At 41.8% G+C, this 12015-nt stretch overlaps 2 protein-coding genes across 6 annotated transcripts; one reads left to right on the top strand and one right to left on the bottom strand.

The window, feature by feature from the left end:
- Positions 1-57: 57 nt before the first annotated feature.
- ubl4a (ubiquitin like 4A) lies at positions 58-3946 on the bottom strand. Its single transcript, XM_031726980.2, has 4 exons — positions 3740-3946; positions 1894-1999; positions 1539-1777; positions 58-686 (listed from the first exon to the last, which is right to left on the bottom strand). The coding sequence occupies exons 1-4, from the start codon at positions 3785-3787 to the stop codon at positions 579-581; spliced, it is 501 nt and encodes a 166-aa protein (XP_031582840.1). The 5' UTR covers positions 3788-3946; the 3' UTR covers positions 58-578.
- A 754-nt stretch (positions 3947-4700) lies between these two features.
- prkg1l (protein kinase cGMP-dependent 1, like) lies at positions 4701-11630 on the top strand. 5 transcript variants are annotated; one of them, XM_031726962.2, is made up of 20 exons: positions 4701-4932; positions 5619-5811; positions 5922-6036; positions 6246-6412; positions 6785-6898; positions 8222-8327; positions 8488-8551; positions 8731-8808; positions 8987-9081; positions 9227-9292; positions 9377-9454; positions 9537-9633; positions 9711-9850; positions 9939-10028; positions 10150-10291; positions 10374-10537; positions 10637-10759; positions 10957-11019; positions 11117-11183; positions 11262-11630. In XM_031726962.2, exons 2-20 carry the CDS (start codon positions 5622-5624, stop codon positions 11343-11345), a joined length of 2043 nt encoding a protein of 680 aa, XP_031582822.1. In that variant the 5' UTR covers positions 4701-4932; positions 5619-5621; the 3' UTR covers positions 11346-11630. The 5 variants fall into 5 exon arrangements, 4 of the variants coding, with proteins under 4 accessions (XP_031582822.1, XP_039477057.1, XP_031582821.1 ...); XM_039621123.1 differs by having other exon boundaries at positions 9534-9633; XM_031726961.2 differs by having other exon boundaries at positions 8488-8608.
- Positions 11631-12015: the final 385 nt, after the last annotated feature.

Below are 12015 nucleotides of genomic sequence, written 5' to 3'. Positions count from 1 at the left end.
CACCGCTTATACATTTGTATATTCTGACACTTAAAAAGCACACAACAAAAGCGGAAAGATAGTTTTTTTTTTTTCTACCTGTGTTTTAATATCTGTATATATAAACATGATATTTACAAATCATACAATGGTCATCAGTAAGTTACAGAATAAAACATGTATGAACTGCACAGATGGTTATAACAGGAAACACCCGGTCATCACGCAACCCAAATATTACTAATAAATACCCTCCATTAGAAGTTAGTGTCCCCTGGAAATGGTAGCAGCCAGAGATCATGTGAAGATAGCTTCATAAATGGACTCCTTTGTATTCAGACATTATGTGATCAGGTCGAGGTTACTGTGCCACCAATGACAAGGGCCAATTCCAAGATGCCAAGTTTTCTCATCCAAGATAAGAAAGCCCTATTGCTGAGACAAACAGTCAGTGTTATCCATGCTCACCCTGGGGCTCTCTGTAAGAAAAATGGCATTGTATTTTCCACAGCCTAACACTCTAAACACCGTATGCATCTCAAAGCACTGAGCGTCTCTCAAACAACAATCGGAAAAAATCAGCTTCAAGCTATGCATTCTTAGTCCATGTATGAGGTGTCCATGCCCTCGCCCTCCGGATGAAGCAACCTCCCCGCTAAGCGCTCAATGTCATCGAGGCTAAGCTGTCGAAGGGAACGTTCATAGTCCTTGAGAAAAGAAAGAAAGCAAAAAAAAAACATATTGAAAAACAGCAGGTTAAAAACATTTCAGTTCATTTATTTACAACACGTTCTGGCTGAGAAATAATGCATGGAGGACTGGAGGCATGACCTTCAGAAACATTTTTGTTGCTTTTAAAAGGAGTTTGTTAAGTCCAAAAAGTGTGGACGTAAGTGGAGGTAAGCTAATTTGCACTTTTGGCAGTTTGTTTTGTAATGCTGTTTGCACGCAAATAATTCAACAATTTCAGGATAACAACAGAATTTGGCAGCAAAAGGCCAAACCAGATTTTGCTTCATCCCCCCCCCACCCCTTCAAATACACACACACACACGTCTGGCTACTACTGGTCTGGGTTGTTCAATTAATTATTTAGCCCAGCATAATTAGTGGCTCCATAGTTTAGTGGTTTACATATTTGCCTAACAAGCGAAAGGAGGAGACATGAATCCCTTTGGGGTTGCGTTGGGAAGGCATGCAGAGCTACCTGCTGTGGCAACGCCTCGTGAATGAGGGAGCAGCTGAATGTAGCTTCTAATTAGTGAGCACAGTTGGATGGATAGGAGCTGAACTACTAACAAACTCAAGAGCTGTCAGTACACCCACTTTCTACAGTAAAAACAGTTCTCATTAAAAGATAAAAGCATTATACAAATATTGTAGTAATTATTAATAATAGATTTCCAGAAATTAAATCAGTATCTCACCATTAGCACTACATGTTCATAAATCATCAATAACTGGCCCTTTCAACTTTAATATTTTAGATTTATTAAATATCCGCACCTGTCAACTTGTCTGAAGAAAAAAAAAAAAAAAATGACGCTGCATTTAAATACCTTAATAAGCTGTTCATGAACTTTTGCTGCATCTGCCGGACTAAAGTGTCTAGCAAGTATAGTGGAGACGGTCTGCCACACTCCTCCATGTGTGCTGCTTCCGCTGCTGGTGCTGCTACAGCTACCACCACCGCCTGGTGCTGCTGTTCCTGAAGCTGCAGTCCTCTCTCCCATGGGACGGATTACCAGATTCAATTTAGCCTCAGGACCAATAGAGTAATCACTCAGTCTGTGTTCATCTGAGGGAGAGTGTTACAATGTGTTGCAATGTGTTGCATTAAAAATTTACATATGACGCATGCATAAAAGTATCAACAAATGCTGCCATCAAACATGTCGCTGTTGGCACATCTACCTGCGAGAGCTTTCCCTTTGTAGAGTAACCGTTGCTGGTTTGCTGGTATGTTGAGACGTTCAGACACAAGCTCCTTCACTGTGGAGACCTTTTCGTCTTCAGTCACCTGGAAGAAAAACAACCCAATCATGTAGTACATGTGTAATTTAAGAGCATGACACTGTTTTCTGTCTGTGCAGCTGAACAGTGTTTAAATTACACAGCACACAGTGCTGTAAAAGAGTAATTGCCCTATTCTTGATTTCTTGATTTTTGGCATATTTGGAACAAAACAACACACACACGCACACACACACACAAAGGCCTGTCTCACATTTGCCAAAAAGCATCTTGATGATCCCCAGAACCTTTTGGAAATATTTTTTAGACTGACAAGAAAAATCTGGACTTTTTGAAGAGTTTGAGTTCTGTGTTACATCTGGTGTAAAACTAACAGCATTTCATAAAAAGAACATCACACCAGCAGTCAAACACAGTGGAGGTAGTGTGATGGTGTAGGGCTGCTTTGCTGTTTCGGGACCTGGAAGACTTCCTGTAATTCATGGAACCATGAATTCTGCTCCATCCTTCAGGAGCCACTAGTTTGTCCTCTAACACTCAAATGCCCTTGGGTTATGCAACAGGATAGTGACCAAAAACACAGCAGCAATCTGCCCTTGAATGGCTCAATAACTAACATAAAAGTTTTAGAGTTCCCTTGTCAAAGTCCAGACTTAAATTCAATTAAAATATTTCGGGATGACTTTTAACAGTACACTGAAACTGGAAAACCCTGCAATGAGGCTGAGTTAGGACAATATTGTAAAGGACAGTGGACCAAGATTCCCTCCACAGCAACATGAAAGTCACATTGCCAGTTTGATTGCAGTTCTTGCTGCCAGGTGTGGCACAACCAATTATTCGGTTTAGGGGGCAATTCCTTTTTCACACTGGGTGAGCTTTGGAAAGTTTGTTCCTTGATAAATTAAGTTATCATTTAAAAATCTTTCTCAAATAACTCCTACCTTTACATTATCCAGATATTAATGTTAAATATATGTACAAGTGACATTCCCGGTTTGTACTGGCATTTGTAGAGCCCCATTTCTCAAAAAAAAAAAAAAAGTGTACTCTTGCTAACATTTTAAACGAAATGGCTGTAATCACTGTTATGGCACAGATGTTGTGCATGGAACCACTTCTCTGCTGAACACAGAATTTTTAAACGATTTTAGAAATACTTCCCCACTTGGGGAAATACTTCCCCACGTAATAAAATGCTTTTGACTGCCTGCATATTTCCTTAAAACCTGGTCATGTTAAAATAGTGGCTGCCACACGCTAATATTCTCTTTAATTCAGGGGCCTTTGCTTATGTCTCCAAGTAAAGGTCCAGTTTGTGCTTTATAATATTTAAAAAAAAAATTAGCTTTGTGAGAGACAGACTGTGGCTAAGGCTAACTGACAGCTATATTGGTCTTACTGCACCAAAAGCTGTTTCCCTCAGATAGGACTTCCCTTTTTTTTCTTTCCCCGAAACCACAAAGACCGACTTCAAATGCTACTAGTCAGCTGTTGTCAGGGAAGATTGTATGCAACATCTTATCCAGGATTTAGCTAGCACGCCAGCCAAATTAATGACTCTGCGGAGACATGCCCATACAACCGACTAGTTTAGGCTACAGTGTGTAGCACTGAATCCCAGTATTTTTGACAGGCTATTTTATTATTTTAAAAGAAACATATGTGTGGCCGTTTTTCTGAAGGTAGCTCGGCATGTGACATGCCAATGCTGGCCCGACTAAACTACTAGCTGCTATCGCAGTTAGCATGAGGCGGTGAGCTAGCGCAGCGGTACTTCACTCACCTGTACGCTGCACTCTTTTCCTTGAAGCGGTTTCACCGTGAGGATCATTTTTGAATATGCTTTAAAAAAACAAAAAAATTACACAACAATAAAGATGAAGTAACAAAACGTCTCGGAGTGTGCTGCTTCACAGTACAGCTACTTTATCAGCTCGCGATTCTTTGCTTGCCAACGGCCCATTTTCTTCTCCCGCATCCCACTACCGCCGCGCGCTGGCCGGAGTGTGGCATGGCAGCTACGCCAACCCTCAGAGGAAAGTGTCATAACAACAAAAACAAAGAATAATCCATTTATTTTCTCCTAATTATGCCGCAGTTGAATATTAAAAGGAAAAAAAAGGATGGGAAAACTCAAAAAAGGCTTACAGATTTGACTTATAACGCGGCTATTAGTAATATTATCAACAATGGTACACTAGGGCTAGTTTTTTTTCTTCATTTTTTCATTTTTGTGTGTGTTTAAATAACACGCACGGAAATTGTGTTTAAATAAAGTGGACTAACGCTGCATGGCTCTAGCGTGTTTTTACTAGTGTCGTGATGAACGCAGTAACTTATTACTGATTTTCCTATTAATGGCTAACATTATTGCAACATTATAGAGCTGTTACCATAACTTATCATCACATGTAGTTTGAAACTGTTGTTATCGGAAAACCACTTGCCGTCCAATTGCAGAGGAACATTTATTTTGTTACTTTACGCACCTACATCAAATACATATCAAGCCTTTTACTGAGAGAAAAAAAAACATGATATAAGGTAAAATTATATTTGGATGGCTGCACAGCTGCTATGGAGAGAAAACGAATAAATCTTTGATCGGTGCACACGGCCAGCCTTTAACCTGCTTCATGATCGGTTGGGCATACAATCATTAACATGCATTGCACAGTTTGCCGGATCCCCACCTACTCCCAAGGCTCCGGAACACCCTGAGGACCCCGTGACCCAGATGGGATCCGATCCACACGTTTCTCATCTCACCCTCCCCGCATGGTTTCCACCGTGTGGGTCATGTGATTGCCTGCTGTCTGTGCCCAGCCCCGGCCAGCCGCGAGCAAGAAAGAAGAGCATCCTTCAGCTGGGCACTTACAGACGGGATGTGCACCTGTCGAGTGAACAGTCTGCAGCCAAACCAGGCCAAAACACGCCGGTGAAATAGACCCCATAACGCCATACAGGCTGCGTGTGGTAAGTGATGTTTGTGTTCATTTGTTTGTTTGTTTGTTTATGGTGTGAAATATCGCACAGCATTAATACAGTTTGCGGATACAGCCTCATCTGTGCTAACAGACAGTCAATTAGAAACATGACAGCTAAAATCAGCAAAGATTAAAAAAACAGAAAAAATCATCGTGAAAGCATCAGCCACGCCTAACAGTCACATGGAAAATCCAATGTTATTTTCATGTTTTTATTCCTGTTAGGACTTTTGTGTGGGACTCAGTAGGAAGTTTGTACTAACATTTACTGTGTAAGCATTTCATTTCTACTTTCTTTCTATTTTCTCTTAATGTGGCTTGAATTATGTATAGAGATGCAGAACAACAGACTAGAGCTAATGCTTGCAATGTGGGGCTATACCTTACCTGTGACTCATTTGCAGTGAACATTAATGTGCTCGTAAACATATGAACACTCGTATAGGTGTGAAAATGTACAAGAAGCCCAAAACAGGTGGATCTATGCTCTTATCCAGGTAGAAGCCATTACACCTGGACAGATTAGCTAAATAATAAAGAGAGGTGTAGATCAAAATCATACAGAGGTCAAGTTTGTTGTAGATAGATCCACGCTGCATAGCAGCTGTAGGAATGTATATACTCTATGGATGGCTCTTTGTCAAAAGCATAGATGAAGTCTGCTAGTGTTTGCAGGTGATGGGTACACTTCGGGACCTCCAGTTTGCCTTGCAACTAAAGATTGAGGAGCTTCGCCAGAGGGACACGCTGATAGATGAGCTGGAGCTTGAGCTGGACACGAAGGATGAACTCATCCGGAGGCTGCAGGAAGAACTAGACCGCTACAGAACCACTGTCTCCCTCCCAGGAGCCTCTGCAGTCAGTGCATGTAGGCAGTTTTGTGCTGTTTTAATAATTGCAGAGCTTATTAGGACTGATATAGAGTTCTATTTGATTTCCTTGACTTTTTTATTCTTTATTTTTTTGCTTCTACCTCAGGTCAAACTGATGACAACAAGAGACCCAGAAGGCAGACGGTGATTTGTGAGCCCCTCACTCTGGACCCAGTGACTCTCGCCTTGGTTTCACAGAGAAGCTGTGACAAAAGCCACGAGTAAGAGCACACAGTGTTCCCTTCAGAGCTACACCTGCTCAGATTGAAAAATCACACTCATGCATGTTCAAGGCTCACTGACTGCTGACTGCATGACTCATGATGAACCAATGCTTTTTTTTTATTCATTGTCAGACGCTCAAGTATTTGACACTGTTTAATAACTCATCCTCACGTGCAAATTTCATATCGTTTCCTCATGTCCTCAGGTCCCAGAGGCTGATTCGGGCATCATTTCTGAGAAACGACTTGCTGAAGCACCTTGATGAAGGAGAAATCAGAGCCATCATCGCCTGCATGCATTCCACCACCATCAATCAAGGCTGCTATGTTATTCAGGAGGGGACCGCTGGGGCTCAGGCTTACGTTTTGGAAGGTAAATCCTTTTTTCCTCTTGCAATGGCCGCTATTAATCACACACGAGGATATTTATTAAGGCTTCCTTGAGATGTCAGATGCTTAAGGACAGACTGATTAAATGATGAGCTTGATCATATCTTTATATTAAAATTTTTGTACTGATAAATAGAAGCAAATAGAAGTGCAATAAAGTGACAGCATGTGGAGCAACACATTTCTAGTTTGGGTTGAAATGTCAGCTTGAGCCCGAGGAGACGGAGCGGCTGTTTATCTCCGGTCTCCTTGCCTTTCTGTTGTTTGTGCTGTACATCTCTCTCAGTCTGTACATTATCTGACATAAAACGCATTTCTCTGCGTCGTCCTTCACCCAGTGTTTGTTTATTCGCAGAAGGGAAGCTGGAAATGATGAAAGATGGACTGAAGCTGCTCACAGTTGAACCAGAAGACTTGTTTGGAGAGCTAGCGCTCCTTTACAACTGCACCCACACCTACTCTGTGTCAGGTAAATCAAAGCTTTGCATCGGCTTCCTTATTTTATAATTGCGCTCAGATGTCACAGGAGAGCTGTCAACCTGAAGAATTTCTCTGTGATTAACTTTGATTCGGCGAGGATATAAATAATTCTAGTTTAAGCGAATTTCGCAAGCGGTAAGATTTCTGGCTGTGGCCTCGGACAAAAGATGCCTGTTGAATTCAAAATCAAAAGACCCTCTGAGATCTTACAACAGCTTCGCATGGCTTTCTAACGGATGTGAGGAATTTAAAGCATCCTCGGCTTTTTCCGCTTAACACGGCTGCCTGAAGCGCCACATCTCCTCCCTACAATCCAGCATCTCAGCATCTTGCAAACATTTAAAAATAATCTTCTTGTAAACGATCTCGATTCAATGACCGCTGCGTTACAACCTCTCATCTGTGCTTTTCTGGTGTAAAAACATGATTTTTTTTCCCTCTTAAAAGCAGAAACTGTGCTATCATTTCCTTTGAGGATCCGATCACAGAGTCCTGTGGGAAAACCTTTTCAGTCGTGGCTGCGTGTGTCTGACCTGGTTTCACAAATAAATAGGCTGTGAAAATGGCCGGATCAGTTTAAATTGAAAAATCTGTCTGTTTTGTCTTGTTTGGTCCCAAAAGCATCCCATTCCTCCCCTTTTTTTAAAAACTCCTTTCGTTATCCTGTAACCAGGCAGCCTTTCCAATTCACTGTTCTACATTTGTCTGCTCTCTGGTAACAAAACTCGCTGCTCCCCCTTGTTCCATGTACCCTCTTTTTTTCAATCCATTTAAGGCCTGTTGCATTTATCTCCTTCCTGACCTGAAATTACTTTTCTTCCCATCATACCTGGCGTAGGAGATTGAATTAAGGACCAATGGCTGTACGCCGTGTGTCATACGATGGTAAAGCGACAAAGTTTGGTTTGTATCCAAAAACGGGGAACTGAGATAAGGACTGCACCGCAATAATCAGATGCTCGATCTTATTAGACTGTCTGGAGGGGACGTCGTCTTCCGTTTGCAGGAAGGTTCAGTGAATCAATCAATACTGGTCATTATTAATTAACGACACTCTCTTTCAAGCTCTATTACAAAGAAAGATGGTGATGATGGCTGAAGGAAATTAGATTTGATTGATATCTACTGACCTCTGTGAGGAAAACAAGTATTTTTAGTTTTTACGATACACGGTAAGCATTTCTAATGAAATCCTGGCCTACTTACTGGCTGCACGTCCACATCCATCACAGGCAGCGTGAGTCTCGATAGTGCTTTCACTCGTCTGTCACTGACACAGCGTCTTCCTCTGTCTCTGTCTTTTGATCTGCAGCACGAACGGACAGCAGGCTGTGGGTTGTGGATCGCAACAGCTACCAGACCATACTCATGCAGAGTGGTCTCAAGCACCTTTCCCATTCAGTGGAGCTTCTTAGCAGGTGAAAATCAGACTGATGCACATGAAGCAGCTCCAAAAAGCTGCTTTGATGGGCCATGTAGGCTTTTACCTCTGAGCACGGTATCTGCTCATTGTCCTCATGCACCTACATGAGCTATTGCGGATGATATCCAGTGCTTTTTGTTTGTATCTGTGTGCAGCATTCCCTTCCTCCAGTCGCTCCCAGCAGATGTCCTCATGAAAATGTCGGATCTCATGGAAGAGGTACACTTGAAGTTATTTAACTGTGAAGCACACTGGTGTATCCAGCTAATGGATGAGGTGAATGTTTACATGCAGTGCCTGTATAAGTGCAAGGAAAGCTCTCTGGATGAACCCTTCTTTGTTTTATTGATGTTTTTCCACTGGTCACACCGCTGTCGGTTTTCATTTGTCTTCCACAGACACATTACGCCGACGGCGACTACATCATTCGACAAGGGGCCACAGGAGACACTTTTTATATCATCAGCAAAGGCCAGGTAAAGTTTTCTGCTCTCATCCTGCTGCGCAGATCAAGGGGGGCTTTCTGAGGAAAAGATTTACAGCCTGGATGACAGAAATGTCAAAGCAGTGGCGGAAATGACTTTATGATGGTGATAATTTACTTTGGTGCGTTGCGCTCATCACCATTACCTCTTTTTTCATTACATTTGACAGGTGAAAGTGACTGAAAAGGGGCAAGAGCAGGAAGAACAGGTAGTTCTTTCTAAGCTCTCTGAGAGACAGTGGTTTGGAGAAAAGGCTCTGTGGGGGTAAGAAGGAAAAAAAGCTCCTTCAGATGATGCTGTAAAGAAATTTCTGCACATATAATGAAAAAGCACATTCATATATATATATATATATGTATATTGATAGTCTTATTGATAGTTTTATTTTGTAATACTTGCTTGTCTTCAGAGAGGACATTCGGACTGTGAGTGTGATAGCTGCTGGAGAAGTTACGTGCCTGGTAATAGACAGAGAGTAAGTGATTCAGCTGTCACACTGCTCTCTGATTTGAAAATGTGCTTAATCTAACCTGAATATTCGTAATTCTCTGTATTACAGCACCTTTAAGAGCATCATTGATGGGTTGGCACCTGATTGCAGTCAAGAGGAGCAACAAAACGATGAACCTGAAGTCGAGTGAGAAGCGTTAAAACACTGTTTCATTTCTATATACAGAAGACACAGAATAAAAGCTCACCCCTGTTTTCCTTGTAAGCAGCTCAGATGTGGATCCTGTCCTCCTGTCTACTTCCACCTTAAGTGATTTCCAGATTATCTGCTCTTTGGGGGTCGGGGAGTTTGGTCACGTAGACCTGGTGAGGGTCAATCTGCAAGCAGCTCGCCCTCGGCGATGTGTCTATAATGTAATGCATTTACTTCTGTTCTCTGTAAGGTGCAACTGAAGAGCAAGACAAAGTGTCCTTTTGCCATGAGGGTCCTCAAGAAGAAGCTGATTGTCAGCAGTGGCCAACAAGAGCACATCCGGAGAGAAAGCCACATCCTAATGGAGACCCACTGTTCGTTTATAGTCAGGTGTGTCCCATACTTAGATCTGTCTGGTAAAATATTGTTGATGCTGAGGAAAAAGATTTAAAGTAATTATTATTTTCATTGATCACAGGCTGCACAAAACCTTTAAAGATGCAGAGCATCTGTACGTTTTGACAGAAGCTTGTCTTGGTGGAGATTTATCTAATCTACTCAAAGACAAGTAAGTACTTAAGAATAAATTGAATATTTGAGGCATGTATTTGTAGTCCTGTACTGTTTCCTCACAGTAAAATATTAAATGACCTGCACCTGATGTCAGCCACTTCTCCAAACTGTTTCAGAGGATATTTGGATGAATGGAGCACCAGGTTCTACACAGCTTGTGTTGTAAAGGCCTTGTCCTTTCTGCACTGTCATGGTGTCATCTATAGGGACCTCAAGCCTGAACATGTTCTTCTGGATGAGCACGGTTATGCCAAGCTGGTACTACAGTCTTAACGTCACGTCTTGTTAAATGAAATGTAGCAGAGATGAGAACAAATCTACTCATATCTGTCTCTTGCAGGTTGGCTCCAGGTGTCTAAAGAAGGTTGAGGTGGGTAAGAAAACATGGACGTTTTGTGGTACGCTGGGCTACATGGCACCTGAAATCATCTCAAACAAAGGCCACAACATGTGTGCAGACTTGTGGTCGCTGGGTGTTTTTGTGTTTGAACTTCTGAGTGGTAGGTAAGCTTTTCAAATTTTTGGACAGCCCTCCTTTTTTTCAGCATATTTCTCCGGTTGCAGATTGAAGTTATCTTGACAGCCACCTGTTCTCCTCTCCAGGCTCCCATTCAGCCATTCTGACCCGCTGAAAATTCTCACTGCAACAATTCGTGGCATCGACCAGGTCGACTTCCCAAAAACCATCAGCAGAAGTGCCTCCAGTCTCATAAAGAAACTGTGCAGGTGTGAATACGAGCCACTAAGCACAATGTGAAAGCTTGGACAGATTTTTTTAAAATTATTGTTATTTAGTGCTTTTTCACACTTTTTCCACCCTCAACACACAAAAGCAGACAGAAACAGTGCAAGTGTGCTGTAATACCACCTCCTGAAGATAAGAAACTGATTATTAATTCATCTCATTTGCTGGTCTGTTCAAGGAGCAATCCCTCAGAGAGACTGGGCAGTCAGAGAAATGGGGCCAGGGACATTCAGAAACACAAGTAAGATGATGGATTTTTTTTTTTTTTTTGTACTCTGGGGAGAAACACTGAGGCTCTGCTTGGAAACATGTTGCTATGATGTTCTGTTTTTATTCAGATGGTTTGAAGGATTCAACTGGGACGGACTTTGTGAAAGGACATTAACAGCCCCGGTTATTCCCAAAGTAAGGCGAATCCAATACTGGCTGTTGGTCTTTACAGCTTTTCATGTTAGAGTCCGTTTTTTTTCCTGTCTTTTTCAGGTCAAGCATTCTTTGGGAAGCGGGTCGTTTGGTGTTTATGCCGAGGACTCGGTGGAGCCGTGCACAGACTGGGATGATTTCTGAGGGATTTCTATGAACCGGAAATAAAATCCTGTCAGACACTACTTCAGGTTTAGTCTCCATGAATAATTGACTACCCACAGACTTACTGCCATTAAGAATTTATTACAGTTTAAGACAAAAAATATTTTCCGCTGTAACACTTGATGCAGCTTTTGTTTGATAAGTGAATCATGCTGCCTGCTGTGCTAAGCCAAGACTGTTTTTTTCTGTGTATCTGCATAAAACCTTTACACATTTCCAAACATAGCCTATAACTGGAGTCACATCGAATCCGATAAACAATAAATAAACAGATCCAATAAACAAATGAGCTTCGCCTCTCTATTCTTTCCTTTTAAACTTAGATTCCCACCATGAGATTCACTTTGTCAATGGTAGGCTGGGGGGCTGGGGGGACTGCACAATCACTTTTGATCCCTCCCTCAAATGCATGAATGTAATTAAGAAGTTACGTCAGTGTGGGCCCAGTCTTGCAGAAAAACGTCAAGGCCCGGAAGAAAAGGCAAACACACAGGAAGTTGTATAACTTTAATACAACTTTAAATTCAGAATGGGCTTTATTGGCCAAATAAGTGATCGCACACAAGGAATCGGGCTCTATTAGTTTTTTTCGTTCTCAGTGGCAACATGACACAGGCAATAGCAACATATAGCATATGTATAAGTTTAA

The sequence above is a fragment of the Oreochromis aureus genome, linkage group 12 (genome assembly GCF_013358895.1).
Source record: "Oreochromis aureus strain Israel breed Guangdong linkage group 12, ZZ_aureus, whole genome shotgun sequence".
Classification (NCBI taxonomy): domain Eukaryota; kingdom Metazoa; phylum Chordata; class Actinopteri; order Cichliformes; family Cichlidae; genus Oreochromis; species Oreochromis aureus.
The sequence above is the reverse complement of the archived record's forward strand: the minus strand, read 5'-3'. Positions and strand labels throughout refer to the sequence as shown.

Coding starts and splice junctions, on each gene's coding strand:
- ubl4a (XM_031726980.2), bottom strand. CDS start 3,787: ATGATCCTCACGGTGAAACCGCTTCAAGGAAAAGAGTGCAGCGTACAG. Junction 1,778..1,893: donor CAAAGGGAAAGCTCTCGCAG/GTAGATGTGCCA, acceptor ACTCTCCCTCAG/ATGAACACAGACTGAGTGAT. Junction 687..1,538: donor TTCATGAACAGCTTATTAAG/GTATTTAAATGC, acceptor TCTTTTCTCAAG/GACTATGAACGTTCCCTTCG.
- prkg1l (XM_039621121.1), top strand. CDS start 5,622: ATGGGTACACTTCGGGACCTCCAGTTTGCCTTGCAACTAAAGATTGAG. Junction 6,899..8,221: donor CCACACCTACTCTGTGTCAG/GTAAATCAAAGC, acceptor TTTGATCTGCAG/CACGAACGGACAGCAGGCTG. Junction 9,851..9,938: donor CACTGTTCGTTTATAGTCAG/GTGTGTCCCATA, acceptor CATTGATCACAG/GCTGCACAAAACCTTTAAAG.